Source organism: Natator depressus, chromosome 10, assembly GCF_965152275.1.
Source record: "Natator depressus isolate rNatDep1 chromosome 10, rNatDep2.hap1, whole genome shotgun sequence".
NCBI lineage: Eukaryota > Metazoa > Chordata > Testudines > Cheloniidae > Natator > Natator depressus.
In genome coordinates this window covers 76,860,321-76,878,407 of record NC_134243.1, presented here as the reverse complement: position 1 = coordinate 76,878,407, position 18,087 = coordinate 76,860,321, and the positions used below count along the sequence as shown (strand labels likewise).

At 42.4% G+C, this 18,087-nt stretch overlaps 1 protein-coding gene across 1 annotated transcript in view; it reads right to left on the bottom strand.

Moving 5' to 3' along the window:
* Nucleotides 1-18,087, bottom strand: part of UBAP1L (ubiquitin associated protein 1 like) — a 29,901-nt gene that overhangs the window by 2,295 nt on the left and 9,519 nt on the right. Inside the window, exons 5-7 of the mRNA XM_074966564.1 lie at nucleotides 17,373-17,582; nucleotides 12,209-12,310; nucleotides 10,723-10,868 (exon numbers count right to left, since the gene is read on the bottom strand). Of these exons, the coding sequence (XP_074822665.1) occupies nucleotides 10,723-10,868; nucleotides 12,209-12,310; nucleotides 17,373-17,582 (458 nt within the window). The remainder of the gene's footprint in view (nucleotides 1-10,722; nucleotides 10,869-12,208; nucleotides 12,311-17,372; nucleotides 17,583-18,087) is intronic.

Below are 18,087 nucleotides of genomic sequence, written 5' to 3'. Positions count from 1 at the left end.
GCCAGGAGAGAGGTCCTGGAGGCCACATTTAGGCTGCCAGGTAACAGATTGAAGTCTAGGACCTCCATGGTAGCATTCTCTGAAATACATCCACTTCCATGTGTAGTTAGACAAACAGAACTGCAGGGTCTCAATGTGTGGATGAGACAATAGGGTTTGGAGGAGGGATTTAAGTTTATTAGGAATTGGGGAACCTTTTGGGAAAGGAGGAGCCTATACAAGAAGGATGGATGCCACTTAAACCAAAATAGAACCAGATTGCTGGCATGTAAAATTAAGAAGGTCACAGAAGAGTTTGTAAACTAAGGACTGGGGGAAAGCCAACAGGTGCGGAGGAGCACACAGTTCGGACAGACACATCCCTTATGGAGGATTTTTTAAAAGGGATACTCTATATCCTTGTAAAGAGAGGACAGGAGTTGATAAAGTACAGGTAGGAACTGAAGAGAAACAGTCAAACCAAAAAGAGTCCCATTCAATTGCAAAATTCCAGAGAGAGTGATTCACAGGGTTGGGATCTGTACAGGGGCAGAGAACAGTGATTGGGAAGTTGTATGGGGCCACCAGACACATAGTACACTGTATACAAAGTAATTATTTGGATTCACACCATGGTTTTCGGTCAATGATTTCAAAATACTGCACAAAGCTGGGTAAGTACCATGATCCCCTTTTTACAGATGGGGAAACTGAGGCCAAAAAAGTTAATTGATGCTCAGCATCATTGAGTCAGGAAAACCATACCCACATCTTCTAACTCCCAGTTCCATCCTCTAGCAATGAAGCTACCTCCCTTGAGGGAGACTTGAGGAAAGTTTTACTGTTGCCTTAGAGAAGCACAGAGGCTGCCTAGTGTGAACCCCACAAGGTTTAGGGAGTGTTAGCTTGTTGACATTGTCTTATTTTGAGATCCCCAAACGAATTTATTAGTCCAGACGGTGCCCAATACATTCCCTTTCTGCAGATACAGAAAAAGGCATAAATAAGCGCTCTCAGTGGCTACCCACTGACCTGCTCCTAAATTTGAACAGCCTCTTAAACAGAAGAAAATGAGCATTTCCTGTTTGCATAACAGAGCCTGAATCAGACAGATTTAAAGCTCTCCCAAGAAGTTTCCCACACCTCAGTGCCACGATCAGGCTATTTAAAAATAAACAGAGCATCAAAAAGAAGGGGAAAATACTTCTGGAATCACTGAAATCGCATCCGAGCATGGGAAGAAGGCCCCAGTTCCACTGACGACAAACTGGTAAGTCAATAGGATCAGGGCGGGCACTGGCAAAGGATGTGTATGGTGGTTGGCTGGGCCTAGGGTAGATCTGTGTTTCAGTTGTACAAGGAGAGGGAAGACTAGGAACTTCCCTGGTTCTCTCTGTGAATTGGAGAGGGGCCAAGGAGATGGATTTACCCTGGCACCTCTTATTGTTAATTGTGGGCCTGAGTATCCACTGCTCCCATTGACTGTGACAGGATTTTGGGTGCTCAGCCCTTCTGAAACTCCAGCCCTAGCTGCATTCCAATAGCGCCAAGAGGCCCCTGCAGAGCTCAAGGCCCCATTGGTGCTTTCTGGCATTCCTGGCGCATGGCTGCTGGTGCACACTCACCCCCCCAACTGGTTGCGCAGATGACAGCCCGGGTGCTGAAGTGCCAGGGTTGGTTGAGCTGCTGCCCCTCGGCAATCAGCCCCATAGTGTCAAAAACTGCACTGATTGGCTGATTATTCCCTTTTCTCTGAGACACCTGCTAAGTTGCGGGGCCAGCTAAGTCAAGGATTTCAACAGAGGTACAAGGCTATTTATTCAAAAAGCCACAGTTTAGCCAAGAAGGATATATTTAGGACCTGATAAACTGGGACAGGCAGAGGCTGCTGAAAGTATAAGAAAGGAAAAAAATATCAGTAGAAGAGCAGTCTAGGTTCACCTTCAAACTCATAAAAATTCAGTGTTGTCAAAGGGACCATTATTTCCAGATACAACGAGCCAAACGTGTAGTTTTTATGCTGTACTCAGTTTCATCAGGCAGGTCACTGAACACTTAGATGTTTAATTTCCACCCCTGCTTTCCTTCTTTCTTGGGTTCTGAGGCTAAGACCTGGGAAAATCATTACTGTATCACACCAAATTAATACCCTTTTATCTGGAGTATTTGGAGAACTGTTACCCCCCTTCTCTCTCTCTCTCATTTCTACAAACCTTACACACACAGCATTGCTAGAAGAGCCTTCAGCTGGCTGGATTGACTCTGCCTATCAGTGCATATAAAGTGGTGATCAACATGAAGAGCCAAAGTATTACACAACCATTTTTCCACAAATTGAGTAGACTCCTAACCCTCCATGACTCCAGAATCTAAATAGAACAGAAAAGAATGCCAGCTGGCACACCTCAAATTCTTGGATTTCTAGCTCTTGCCAAGTTCCCTGCATTTTCAAGTATGTAGCCATGTGGGTCATAACAGTTACTGCCTTTTAAAAAAAACAACAAGGATTCCTTGTGGCACCTTAGAGACAAGTTTATTTGGGCATAACAAGCTTAGTCATGGGCTAAAACCCACTTCATCAGACGCATGGAGTGAAAAATACAGAAAGCAGTATAAATATTACAGCACATGAAAAGATGGGAGTTGCCTTACCAAGTTGGGGGGGGGGTCAGTGCTAATTAGCCTCATTAGCACTGACCCCCCCACTTGGTAAGGTAATTCCCATCTTTTCATGTGCTGTAATATTTATACTGCTTTCTGTATTTTTCACTCCATGCATCTGATGAAATAGGTGTGTGGGTGTAGGTGCCACCTAGGCAAAACTCCAGGTACGATCAGGGTCTCAGTGAGGTTGCCTTGACTCCTACACTGGAAATTTATTTTTTCCCTTCCACCATTTTCTGCTTCCAACTTTACTCTGTGCTGCAAGTTAGCATTCTCCTTGCACAGGACAGCTATCTGTGCTCATCACAATGTCATCGGAGCACCTCATGTCATTGGAAAACCCAGCAAGGGTCCAATCCTTGTTTCTCCTGCCTCTGAACAGGGAGTTCATTATCGAGCATTTGTTCATTGTTGTTCATTATTATCACTTCTTAATGGGTGGGGCCCCTCACAGCTGCTGCCTCTTTCCCTCCCGATAAAGTCGTATCAGCACAAGCAGTCCCGTGGAAGCCAAGAGATCTCTGTGTAAGCAGTGACATTCACCCCTCTGCAGCAACACAAGGCCTGTAGACCACTTTAGCCACACTTAACTGTACTTCAGAGGCTTAAGTGTTGCATGGGCCTTAACTCACCATTAGGTCATGTCATTTGGATGTCTGCCCAGAGTGAAATGCCAGATCAAACCAAGTTCAATACTACTGATGAGTTTGCACTTGCCGGTTGTGACTTTACCAAATTAAGAAACACAAAAATAGCCATCTCACCACCGCTTGGCAAAAAAGTTTCCACCTCATGATTTAGCTTAGAGTTCTGCTCATTGAAACAAGATCTACACCAAAGGTGTGGACATTTCCTGCTAGTATTGTCTTAAAGTCATGCACAACACGACAAGGAACTTTCCAGCCCTCAGCTATGCACTTTCAGGATGAACATTTCAAACAACAAAGAGTTACACGGTCAGTCACAAGCATGACTTTTGAAATGGGGATGCGCAAATATTGCAGGTGGCAAGAGAATCTCTAGAGTATGATTTTTACTACTTCTATTAGAGGCCCCAGTCAGGATTGAGGCCTCATTGCCCAATGCACAGAACGAGTCTGGAGCAGTATCTGTTTGCAGCTGTTACCCTACGTCCTCAGAATGTTAGCATCGTTCTGCACAGGAATGCAAGGGAACTGTGAAATCCAAACATTTCCCTGGTCCAGACAGATCAGATCAGACATGTTCTGGGCAAATTTTAGAAGCCTGTTTGTTCAGTTCAAGACAAAGATGCCCAAAACACTTCATTTACTGCCTCTATCCAAATACTCAATGTAGCTCCATTCCAACTGTGTCATGTTTTGGCCTGGAAGCAAAATGGTAAGGCTGCAATATGAATGCTTTGGTAAAGTAGTTTATAATGGAAATGCCAGTGGAGCAAATAATTATATAGCTAGGCACTATTTCTATAGAGAGACAAGGTAGGTGAAGTACTATATATCTTTTTTTGGGCCAACTTCCGCTGGTAGAAGGTATACGCATACAAGGTTCACAGAGTTCTTCTTCAGAACTGGGGAAGGCACCAGAGCCTCTAAGCTAAATATAAGATGGGACACATTGTTAAGCGTAAAGGCTTCACCCATGCTATAGGAGACCATGTAAAATGAAGTGGGCAGTTAAGGGTTAGCAGGCAGTGGGGGATGTTACAAAATGTTGTAATGAGCCATAAAATCAGTATCTCTGTTGAGTCCCTAGTTTTTAGTGTTTAGCACAGTTATGACTTTAAGTTCCCAGGCCTGCCTTTTGAAATTGTTATGCAGATTTCCTTTGAGGATAGGGACTGAGAGGTCAGATAAGGAGCGATCGCTTTGTGAAAAGTGTTCGCCCACAGGTGAGAGGGTGGGTTTGTCTTGTATAATTTTTCTGTCAGTTCATTTGAGAGGTTAGTGGTTGTCTGGTATCACCCACATAGTTGGTGTTGGGGCATCTGTTGCACTGGGTGAGGTTCACCACATGCTATGATAGGCATGTGTAGGACCCATGAATCTTGAAAGGTCTGTTGTGGAGGGGGGATATTGATGATCATTACAGAGGTGTTATGTCTGCAGATTTTGCATGTATTGCTATGGCAGGATCTGGTGCCACTTTGAGTTGGTGTATCTGTGGGGAGCTCGCTTTTGATGTTGAGCTTGGCTAAGTTGGGGGGTTGTTTGAAGGCCAGAAGAAGGGGTTCAGGAAACATTTCTTTCAGGATGTGATTCCCATCAAACATGGGTTGTAGTTGTCTGATGATACCCCATGTACGTTCCAGTGTGGAGTAGTAAGTGACAACTAGGGGCATGTGGCCAGGGAGGTTTCTTTTTCCTGTATGGAAGCAGGTTCTCCCTTGGCATTTGGGTGGCCCATTCCACAACGTGATCTACGTCTCTCGTGGAGTGTCCTGGTTTAGCGAAGGTGGTTTTAAATGTGCTTAGGTATGTCCCCTAGACTTTCTCTTTGGAGCAAATTCTGTGTTATCGGTGTGCCTGGCTGCAGATAACAGATTTCTTGGGATGTCTGTGGTGGTTGCGGGCTCTGTGAAGGTAAATCTGGTAATCCATGGGTTTCTTGTTTATAGTCATTTGTAGGGTTCCATTGTTTAAGCTGATCATGGTGTCTAGGAAGATGATGCAGGTGTGGGAGTGTTCTAGAGAGAGTTGGATGGATAGGTGGTGGTTATTGAAGGCGTGGTGGAAATCTATGAGGGAGTTTAGGTTGTCTGTCCACAGGATGACAATATCATCAATGTAACTCAGTCGATCATGGTGCATTTTCCGGAAAGTTTTCCTCAAGGTGGCCCATGAAGAGGTTGGCAAATTGGGGAGCCATCCTCATACTCCTGACCCATGGCTTAGACAAAGTGTTTGTTGTGAAATGTGAAGTTGTGGGTGAGGATGAAATGGATGAGTTTGGCGATGTGTTTGGGGTGGATTTCTGAGCATTGTATTTGAGACAGTCAGTGATGCTGCTGTGGTGAGGGATGTTGGTGTATAGGGAGGTGACATCCATGGTAGCAAGGACAGGGGAAGATTGTTAATGTTGCAGTGTTTCTGGAGGAAGTCGGTAGTACCTTGGAAGAAGCTGGCCCTTAGTGTGGTGAATGATTAGAAGATGGTTTATATGAGTCCTGTCCCTCAGTAAGAGTGCAGTGGCCAACTATGACTGGTTTGCTGGGGTTCCCTTATTTGTACGTCTTGGGAAGCATGTAGAAGGTCCCTGGGGTGAGTTCATGGGGGAAGAGGTTGCAGAAATTGTCTTGGAAGTGTTTTGGGGAAGGATTTGATGGTATCTTTAAATTTCTGTGTAAATTGTTTTATGGGGTCTTCGAGTTCTTTATGGTAGGTGGTGTCAGAGAGTTGTCCCTTGGCCTCATAGATGTAGTCATCATGATTAAGGACTACGTTGCCACCCCTTTTGTGTGCTGGTTTGATCGCTATCTAGTGGCTGGATTTCAGGGGCTCTATAGCTATCCTTCAAAAGGCAAGTGTAGGAACTTTAATTCATAGCTCTGCTAAACACTAAAAGCCAGGGACTCAGAGATATTGATTTTATGGCTCATTACAACAATTTGTAACACACCCCACTGCCTGCTGACGCTTAATTGGCCGCTTCATTTTAAGTAGTAGAAATTATGCAATCACAAGGCCTTTAGGCTCAGGTCAAGGCATTTTTAATTTGTCAGTCCCTGCATGTCTTTCTCAGGTGTCCTGAAAATAGCTGGTTGCTCTGAAAATGAGCCAACCCTTCTCTAGAGAGGGAGTAAAGTATCTGCATTGAAAATATTCATATCCACTTGTGAATTCACAGAGGACATTCAATTTAGTAAACACTTTGTTGACATGATTTTATCTTTGGACTCCCATCATCCTTCCTCTCATTGGTTCAGTTGCTTTCAATTCAAATAATAAACAGCTTTGATTTTTATATTTTTGCTTTTTTATTTTGAAATGAGATGTTACTTAGTACAAGGATGCTAAAGATCGGTAGAAAGCCCTTTTGATATGAGACCATGTATGACAAAGATAGAAAGCAGAGTGCTCCTCCAGTCATTCTGCTCCATTAACCTTTTTATAATTGCACGCATTATTTGACAACAATGTTACGAGCGAGAAGCAGGCTGTACCTCTGTTTGCATTTAAACCTCCAGTAGAGAACTAAACTGTTACAACTGGAAACCTGCCACTATTACTTGCAAACGGGCTAGTATAAACTCAGTGAAGACAAAGTTATGTCCTATCTTAGCTGAAGTCAGTTAACACTTAACACAGTTGTCTCCTAAACTAACAGCAGCACATATAGGGCATTATGTTTTAAAATCACCTTAAGCTGAGTAATCCGCGTAACCCCCTTTTTAGAGTAGTTAAAATAACTATTACAGGCTTATGTAACTCATCCAGGATAGTTTAATACAGCAGGCTTTTTCCATTCCTTATAAGTATAGCCTCAAAGAGGCCAAGCAAGACAACCTCTAGCCCCTGTGGACACCTTTTCTTCCCTTCATTTGCTTTTGTCCACAGCTTTTAGATTTCCTGAAATACACATGACTAAAACACAGCGTGTCCTAGAGTTGTAACATTTAGAGAAGAAACCTGTGTTGGGATTCAGTGTGCAAGATGTGGATGTCGCAAGGCAAGAATACATTGATTAACTTAACTTGTCCACAAAGCTAAAGTGAAAGTAACACTCAACAAAGTAAAACTGATGAGTCAGCTACCCATTGCCTCTATAAGCCACCTGTACATAGAACGGCCAGCTTTGGAGGGCTGAAAGGAGAATTGTTCAAAAAAGAACAGGTGGTGAAAAATCAGCTATACAAGGCCAAAAAAAAAAATCTCAACACAAACTTTCAAACACAGACCATTAGGCACAGTCACCCTTTCTACCATAAGTGGGCACAAGACCATCTGCAAATTTTATTTCCTACCCAAAAGATACTGCAGTCAGAATGTTTTGTAGTCATTGGAGAGGAACACACAATGGTTATCTATTCCTTTACATCTTAATTATGTGTACTTCTCTGAATACAAAGTTAGATTTTAAACTGTTTCTTTAATCATATGTTAACGTTTTGCAAGACTTTTTTTTTCTAAAGTGACATCATCTTGGCAACAATAAATGGGATGAAAAATTCTGTCTGTAGAATGGACTTGCCTTTTAAGGACTGTGTTCAAAAATAAATGTTTGTGTAACTAAGTGAAAAACTTCTGCAAGGAAGTGAAGAAAGGAAAAGTATGTATGTGACGGATATGGCTGCAGAATTCCTGTCACACACAGAACTAACTTACTGGCCAAACTAATTTCTTTTTAAAGCATGTGTTCTGATTTGGAGACCAAGTGTTAATATGCAGATTTAGAGTTACTCACTGAAGTAGTCCCTTTGATCTCACTGGGACTACTCACATGAGTAAAGGTTTCAGAATTGTCCCTGTTTATTTCAGTGCTTTGTACTTACAACATATATCAGTAGCTTGAGCATCTCTCCAGTAGGACAGCCATATTGCTCTCTGCAGTTATATACCAAGGGAAGGCATAAAAAGCCTAGGAATCAAAGCAATTCCCTTCTAGTCTGTGATGAACTGCGGGTTCTGTCTGTACCACTTCTGAGTGATGGATGACTTTATGACATTACTGTGTCATGGGAAGCCTACTTGTACGTGGCTCTACCATGAACGAGCAGGGTTGTGTCATAGTTTCTGCTGGCCAGAGACCACGGTGAGTGAGCTGCAATCGTCTATTCAAAACAGAACACCTAGGGACAATGGGTTTGTTTCCTGTAGCTGGGAGAAGACATTTCCTCCGGTTGTCTGAAGGGAGTAGGGTGGTAGTAATGGAAAGTTACCAGGAGAACAAAAAAAAGTAGGTGACCCTAGTGGGAGTCTAAAGAGACTCACTGGAGGAGACTGGGCGAGAGAAACATTTTTCCCCAGATGAAAGTGAGGGAGTCTGCTGCAGGGGCAAGGTAGGCATGGGGGTGGAGGACATTGCCTGCCTGAGGGAAGACAGATGATTCCCAAAGACCCCAAGGGAACCTTAGGCCCATGAGGGACACTGTATTTAGGAGGGTTTGTATGATCTGTACTCTCCTGTGGGCTTTATCCGTTAAGAGCATAGCAATGTTCGACTGGGCAACGTGTGTGTTGACTGCATCACAACTACTGTGAGCCCTTGAGAGAATTAACCTGTAACCTAGAAGCTTTGCACCTTTTGGGTGGACTTTGGGAGAGGCAAAAAGAAAAGGAGGATTTGTGGCACCTTAGAGACTAACAAATTTATTTGAGCATAAGCTTCCGTGAGCTACAGCTCACTTCATCGGATGCATGAAGAGGCATGTGTTTAAGTACCAGGAAATCTGGAGGGTCAGTGCTGTGCCCAGAGCGTTAGGTGAATGGTCAGCAGGTTCCAACCCTTGGAGAGGGTGCCAGATAGAAGGTCTGTGCATAGAGATTGTGCCTAGGGACCTTGAGATTGGGGCAGGGGATGAGCTCTGTTCAGGCTCTAGAAGCTTGAAATACCCCGGGGAGCCAGAGGACAAAGGCTTAAATTCCCCTCACAGCAATCCTAGCATGTGGCCAGGCAGGGGAACTCATTAGGATCTGTGACACAGGCATAGACGAGACAATCAAGACTTCCTGAGAAGTGTACCTGGTCCATGGCATGCCATAACAAGAGAGAGTCTTTGCCCCAAAGAGTCTACAGTCTATTTAAAACAGACAAAGAGTGGGAAAAGTTTACCTCCATTTCATAATTGGAATTAAGAGATTGTACAAGGTCCAACAGGAAGCCTGTAGCCGAGCTGGGAATTGAACTCAGGTCCCCTTGTTCCGGTCTAGGGCCTTAACCATGAGATCACCCTCTCTTTCAAGAGCCGGTGTTCCAGCCCTGCTGTGACACCTCAGGAGGGTGGTAGAATATCAAGCAGTAACAGAGGGGCATTTTCTAAACAACGATATTTAAAACTATAAATGGGAACATGGGGGAGAAATGTAAGGACAGATTGTTTAACTCAGCTGAAATAGATTGCACTATGAAAGCTTTTGGAAGGACACAATGGAAAACGGTAAATATTCTGCAACTAATTAAGGACTGTCCCTGCTAAGTTGTGCCAGTTGGCATTTTCATAGGAAAAGACACAATAAACATATTTAAGAAAAAAAAAAGAAAATATCCCTTGCTCACAAGCAATTACATCTATGACTAATTCAAAGGAAAATCAAATGCTTGAGTTCATCTATGTGACAACATTCTCCCTGTAACGTTGCAAAGGGCAGAGAGACATCCAAGAAGGTGATTTGGATCAGTTACATTCTTTGTATGTCAGTTACACCAGAAAAAAAGCCTACATCCAAATTTTCCAGATCTCAAAGACTGTGCAAAACTTGATTATTTGAGCCACCACTTCCCACCTTCTGGAATTGTGCTGCTTCTCCGCACCTTCTTCAATTGGACACAGAGCAGAATCATTCCTTCAGTTCTCGTCCAAATTTCATGAAAATTCCTGTACATGCAGGGCATACGTCTTGGATAAGCCATTTTTCATCTTACTGGATAAACATGATCTATTAGTTACCAACAAAATTACAACAGAAGCCTTTGTTCTTCTCTTACACTCAGTTAAATATTGTATTCATTTTACCTTTATCCTTTTAAATGGGAAGCCAATGTTATTAGGCTGAAATCTGGAATTTGGTTACACACTTCAGACAGGAGGACTCATCTCAAGAAAACAGGAACTAATTTTCTGGGGAAATGTCCTGCTTTTATAAAAAAAAAAACAGAAACCTTTTCTGTTGGCTTGTGTTGTGTAAAGTTCACATCTGGCTATGTTTGCTGGTATTGTACTGAGGAGGCCATGTTTTGCAAAGCCTTGTAAGCCATGTCCCGGTTTTTGCAGAATTTAAGCCACAGAAAGTGAGGCGAGAATGAGATGCAACTTTAATGGCTTATTTCTGAGGGGCTATAGTCATGTCTTTCACTAAATTAACAGCCTGCATCTAGAATGAAACTGACACACATGGGTCTATGGTGGTGGTCAATCTAGAGATGAAAAGATGTCACTGTTACCAGAGATTTGATCCCTGTGTTCGTGTCATCAGCTCTTCTAGTGCCTTATCTCTATGATTCTCATAAAGCAGAAGAACCTCTTTGATTTCAGCTTGCTGGAAACCCATATCCTTAAATTGCACTAAAAGATGCAGGAATTCAGCTGCCTGGGGGGGGAAAAGGAACAGAAAGGAAGTTATTTTATCATTATCAATTCAAGGAGAATTCATTGTAAGGTTTCAGCAGAAGCAGCAGTATGTGAAAGGATGCAACCGATCTATATGATCTAGCAGGATTAATTACATTTAAAGAACAATGTTGAAATCAATGGCACAGAATGTGGATGGTAAAGCCCTGATTCTGAATGCTGCTCCTTACAGGTGAATTCCTGTGCTTAGGCAGGGCCCCAGGGAAGTCAATGAGGCTCCATATACTTGCAGGGGCTGCCCATGCAGAACTGGGAACAGAACAATTTGAAAACCCTGGGCCAAATTCACCACAGATAAAAGTGGACACCTGTCCACTGACTTAACGGAGTGACACCCGCCGGCATCTGTGGTAAATCTGGTCCCACCTCTCTAAAAGAGAGAAAATGTCCTTTTTCTGGACACATGCCATGGATGGAACAGACAAAGGGGCTAGCTTTTAACGGCAGGTAACAACTATTGTTTCTTTATTTCAATACTGTTTGTGATAAAACAGTCACTCACTTCACCAATTCCAAAAGGGGGTCAATCTGGTTCTAAAGTGGCCCCTATCCAACAGAACGGTGAAATACTCCTTGTTTGGGGGAAAATTATGACTATTATCGAGTAACGAAATAGAATTTCAGTCTATATTAGGAAATAATTACATGAAAAAGATACATCAAATCAGAAAAATATACTAAGCACAAGCTGGTATTTATTCCCCGCCCCATACCCTTCATTCTTGCACCAGATCTTTACTGGCCTCGGTATTTTCCACAGCCTCTCATCTGCAACTAAATCAGCAGAAGAATCCTGCATGTTGTGAAATTCGGGGTTCTGCCAGACAGTCCAGACCCGAAGGTAGGTAGTGTTTCTCCTCTTCCGTGCCAGTTTTTCACACTGTTAGGGGCACCTCCCAACACCCTTGGCCAAAAGTGACCTCACACACAGTCACAGTGCCATGGCTCGGCCGTCTGGGGAAAGGAAGGCACAGAGTGGAGAGCCTGCATAGGGGCCTTGGCAACTCATTGTGGAACTAGTAGGTAGATGGGCCACAGTGGAGGCTGGTGCCCAGGCAGTATAGAATTCATCAGTGCAGGGGCTATGGAACCATAGTGTTTCCACTACAAGGGGCGGGGGCAGTAATGGAGCCATTCACAAATACTCTGCACTCCCTGTGTGAGGCAGAGCTGGATTCCTCAACAGCTCGGTGTAGCCCACAAGGAAAGGGGTTCTGGAGGTCATGCTGGGGGTTTGATTCAGTCCACCTCTAATACAAGGCCTAAGCAACATGACTCTTTGCTCTGAAGGCACCTAACCTTCTTCTCCGAGTACTGGAACATTTCCATGGCTTCTTCCACCTGCCCCTCTTCATAGCCCTGTTTCAGCAACCTGTCGCAGGCACTAAGGTAACTGAGAAACTACAACAGAGAGACAACAACAAAGAAACTGGGTTAATATAACCTCAGGGAGAGAGGGTGAGCAGCAATCAAAATCTATTGCCTGTATATGAAATCTTTGATTGAAGGAGTCTGCCTGCCCACCACTCCAAAGCCCTGCAATATGGAAGCTCTGTCTTGGAGGTTGTTCTCATGATTGAGGTGTCACCAGAGCTCCTCGAGGGGATGAGGATCTTATTACCCAGAGCCAGATGTACAGGAAGGGACAAATTGTTCCATCGTGGTGGAAAATCCCTAAAGGCCTCGAGTGGAGCTTTCCTGGTTGAGAGGCTGGGTCCCCTGCTTCATAAAATTCTGGCCATTGACTTCAGTAGGGCCAGGATTTCATCCCTGGTGTTGTATGAGGCTTATTTATGCAAACATTCCCTCAGTGTGGGCCAGATCTTCAGCTGGTGCAAATCAGGGTAGCCTGAGTAAGCTACATTGATTTATATCAACTAAGGATTTGGCCCTTTACTTAAAAAAAAAAAGTGTAAAATTGGATGTTTTTCTTAATCAGGCCTAAATTCTCAGGTGCCCAATGGTGCTAACGCTGGACTGTTCAGATTGAATTTGGGATTGGAGAATAGACTAGGATTGTAACAAGAAACGCATGGAATATAAGTAATTTGCGCATTGTACCATTATCCCACAAGCTGGCAAAAACTGTATATTACAGCCACACTTCAGGAAACTAGGCCTTTTGTCTTTCAGTCTCCATTAAGGTCAGCTATATTTTTGCACCAGTTTTTAGTAGAGGGAGGATCACAAATTTAAAAAAAGAGATGGGAAAGAGTCGACACAAACTTGTTCCATTCAGTTCATTGCCTAATGTTTTGTTCCTACGAGTTTTCAGTGACTCAGGCAGCAGGACTTTCATCACTTCCCTGGAGAAGATCATCATCTAAGATCTTCCCATTCTCTGGGTGTGGGAAATATGAACAAATGGAGAGACTTCCCCTCCCCCGGGGAATCCAGAAATCTGAACTCTACTTGATGTGGGGAAAAAAGTATTTTAAAGTTTGTTTTTTTAAAGACTGTACCATTAGAGAGCTAGGTGGTGCTGAACTGTAACCTGCCATGCTCACAGCGTCACTCCTGATGTTCAAAACTTCAACCCTCTAAGGGCTTGCTCCAGAATACTGAGCAGAATATGCCCCTCAACCCAACGGAGGCCTGTTAGCTGTCATTACTGAAAGCAAACAGTTATTTTTGGCTTTCCTCATTGTTCTTGGAGTGCTGACAGCACAATTCCCAGTGGTATCTTATAAATACCACATAAGCCATTCACTGCCCAAAAACTTATGTGACAAACAATAAATGAAATATACAACGGTAAAAAAAGCCAGGGCCAAATTCACCACTTGATGTAAGCGGGTGCAACTCCATAGACTTCACTTGAAGTTGTGTCTGTTGATGCCAGAGGAGAATTTGACTTATAATCTCCAAAGTCTATACTAGTAAAAGAAAACGAGTGGCCCTCCGCCAGACTAACAGCATCAAAGCCAGTAGAAGGATTCACTAAAAGATCATAAAACTTGCTAAATGTCCAAAAAAAAAAAAAAAAAAAAAAGCTTTCTATAGCTAAGAAAAAAATTTGGCCAAATACTCATTTCTCCCGCAGTGCGGTAATGAGGATTAACAAGAACAACCTAAATTCACTTGCTATTATCAAATCAAATATTACAGCCTCTATTTGCTTGCCATTTACGTGAATAACTTGCTGTTTTTATTTGTCTCATGACCTTCCTTCCTAAAAAGCCAGTTCTGTTGACAATATTTCTTTGACCATTAACAGGGACATTGGCTTACAATGTTCACTGCAGAAGCAAACAATTCAGAGAATCTGACATTTTGTGTAAGCACGGTGTGGAACTTGTGCAAAACAGGAAGATTTCAGCATTATAAAAAAACATCAGTAAGACTAAACAAAAACAGGTTTCTAAATATTGTGACCTATCAACCTTCATGGTACAGTATAGACTAATCTTTTGCCTGTGGAGGTGGAGAAAGAATGTAGCTAGCTTATCCTGGAGGAATGTATTTAGGAACAACAAGTTTTGCATTTGGTTTTCAAGAATATTAATGCACCCACAAAACATTAGATAGGCATGTTCTCCAAAACTAAAACTAAATACATACACAGTTTTAATGCTTGCATCTATCCTAAGCTGTTCTCTCTGGGTTTTTTCCTGTGTCTTATAATAACGTTGAGGATGGTTATAAACACCAGGTAGCCTCAGTGCGAGCATCTTATATCAAAGAAAACCTCTTAACAGAGTTTTTATTCTGGCATTATAATCTATGGAACATACTAAGGTACAAACCAATTTTGAAGTTCTTCAGTACACTTGTAGCTCAGTAATTCATCTGTCCCCCTGCCCCCCCCTTCATTATGTTACCTGTCATGCTATGCAGAACAATATTTGTTTTTTCATATCAGAGAAAAGCAATGCAATGACTCAAACAAGTTAACAAGCCCATAGCTTACACATTCACTTGAATGTATTCTCAAGATTTCCATTACAAGTTTGTTTGACCTTCACAAAAAAGGCCCTTCTCTCCTAGGCCACCAATATCTGATGGTTCCATAGGCGGCTGCTTAAAACAGGATGCACTGTACACTGGTTTTAAATTCCCAGTGTCTTGCCAGCCAAATCAGAGAGCAGCCTGTAAGTTCCAGCATCACAGCCAGAGATGAAGCACAGGAATGGCACTGACTGCAAGAATAGGTCGAACCAAAATGGAGAAAAGTGATGGCTTCAAAATGAAGGATGGGGGAAAACCATTATTCTTCCCTGGGAGCAAGCTCTGGACCAAGGGTGGGGAAATCCACTGTTAAAAACATCCCTAAAGTATTCTGTGTCACCAGAACAATAAGACAGTCAAATAAGTGGAATGACAGCAAATTTAAAACAGACAGAACTTTTTTACACAATGCATAATCAGCCTGCGGAACTCTCTACTACAACAAAATAGTATAATTGAGGCCAAGAGTTAGAAGAAGTTTTTTTTAAAATGGGCATTTAGGCAGATAATGAGAACAGTTACATTAGAAACATAAAACATAACAGCAGCCATACTGGGTCAGACCAAAGGTCCATCTAGCCCAGTATCCAACAGTGGCCAATGCCAGGTGCCCCAAAGGGAATGAACAAGGACTATCAAAAAGTTTTGAAGAAAGGTTACTTCTCTGTCAGCCATAAGCCACGCACTAACTGATAGGGGTTAGGAAGAGACTTCCGTTGTGGGCAGGTTATTCCATAATTGTCCATCCACTTTGGAATTCTTCCATATCCCTCAGAACCATGTGGTACTGGTGACTGGTGGAGACAGGATACTGGATTATATGGCCCACTGACTCATTATGGCAATCCCTATCCCTGTATGAGCCTTTTAACCATGTTCTTTTGTCAAAATTGGGGTGAATGTTGCCTCTTTAAGGCTAAAATCTTGAAAAATCTTGCTTTGGGAATCAGGGTAGTTTCTGGCAGATTTACTCAACACCATAAAGAATGCAGTGATTTTTGGCTACCATATGATGTTACTGTCAATCACCCTGCCTGTAGTTGTCAGCACCACACTGCAGCCCAACATGACACTAAGGAGCAATGAATAGTCTTAATTTTTCTTTTCTTTTTAATTTTTGGTGGAAAAATTTTTCCAGCAAGGTCTTTAGCCTAATTTGGTCAGACTTACACCGGTAATTTGAGCCTGGAAGTCTTCATAGCTAACCATTATATTTCATCTGGGCTGTGCCCCTACACAACCAGAGGAGAGAGAGGAAATCATGCTGGTGAAAGAGAGAGACCAGTATAGGGAGCAGAAGGATACAACCACATATTTAGCTAAGGGCTGCACTGGTAACTTTGTGAGAACCTGAGTGCCGCAGTCAATTTGCATAAAATGGAGCAGATTGCAGCCAACCTCATCTGTAATATGAAGGACTGCCTGCTGGGATGTATAGCCTCTGTGGGCTGTACCCTCCATATTAAAGATGATGGCGGCACCCATGGTCAGGAGCACACTGCATGACTCCATTAACTACATAGGGCATGTAGGCTGCACTTTGCCCACTTCTCTGTATGTGGCTTGTTTTAAGCCTTTGTGAGTAGAATAAATAACATTCACCAATATGGATTACAGAAATACTTGCATTAAACAGCAGAACTGGTCTGGGAAGGATGATCTAGTGGATAGAGTGCTAGCCAGTCACGTGGGAGACCTATGTCCAATTCCCTGCTCTGCCACAAAATTCCTGTGTGACATTCGGCAAGTCACTCTCTAGGCCTCAGTTCCCCATCTGTAAAATGGGATAACAGTACTTTCCTGCCTCTTAAGGTTGTGAGGATAAATACATTAAAGATTGGCACGTGCTCAGATATTAGTTAGTGCAGAGAGGCATCCAGTAAGATAACTATAAGTGATATGTATGCATTGGTGACAAATTAGAATATTTCATGACCCAGTATAATGCTAAGGCATTATTTGTATGTATTCAGTGACTAATCACCATTCTGAAACAAATTCTTTAATTCTGGTGAAAAAACAAGAAATCTCAGTGGGAATTACACACTCCAGTTCTGACTAGATGAGCCACGGCGATAAATCATATTGATCCAATGACTGAGAAAAAAAAAATCTGTTAGCAAAAATGTTTCCATACCATGAACACAAGAAATCTTCACTTCAAAATAACACTGTGCTGTAGGTCACCGATGTAGGTTTTTGGTTCTATATAATAAATAGAACACTATAAAATAGTAAAACAGCAACTAGTATTGCCTATGGGAATGTGGCTGAACATAATGCAAGCCAATTTTATTACTTAAAAACTGAAGATCTAAGGCAAAAATCCTGAATTACTTCAGTTCTTATTAGGACATATGATAAACTACTACAGTTTCCCAAAAGCAGAACTGGGCGTCTCTTTTAAGACTTGGCTAGTTACCAGATGATATTGCACTAAGAAGCTTCTTACATGATTGTTCTTTATCAAGTATTTTCCATACCATTTAAGTAAAGCAATACTGGCTCCACTAACCTGACCTAAACTTTGTCTTCCAGTCTTCTGAAGGGCGAGGATTGCTCTGCGTATCGGATAACCCAAGGCTATAACTGGCTCAATAAGGTCACGTTCCTCTTGGCTTAATGCCGAGAGGAGGTCAGCTGTTGAATCTGAATGAGTTCTGTGGGAACTTGGATGTCGCAGAGCCCCAGAAGGGGGTGGAAGACAGGAATAGGGGCTGAGGGACTGAAAAATAAACACAATACTTTATGTTAGCTAATTAAGACACATTCATTTACAAGATACTAGCATTTAGTACTATGTGGAACAATTAAAAGAATACTTTTTCTCCTCTTCTAGAACAACAAGGTAATTGTGGATGTTCAAAAGCATCATTTTGGCATTTGTCATTTAACATAATTTCATTAGACAGGGCAACCAGAGGAAAATTCCAATAAATGGAACAATTCCCTTCTGGTTCTGTATGAGAGCGTATAAATAAATGATTCCAGTACAGGTTAGCTATCATGCATGTGAATTTGTGTGTTATATATCCTGTTCAAACATATTCTAAAGTTAACTTCAAATGACCTTACTGAGATCAAAATTTATGTTTCCAGGGAAACGCTGAACAGACCGAGATGACAATGTCTGCACACTGGAAATTTGGGAAAACTTTAAGCTGTGCACTCTAAAAATAAAAACAAACAAAAGAACCCAATCTAGTTATTACGTGGGGACAGCTACAACA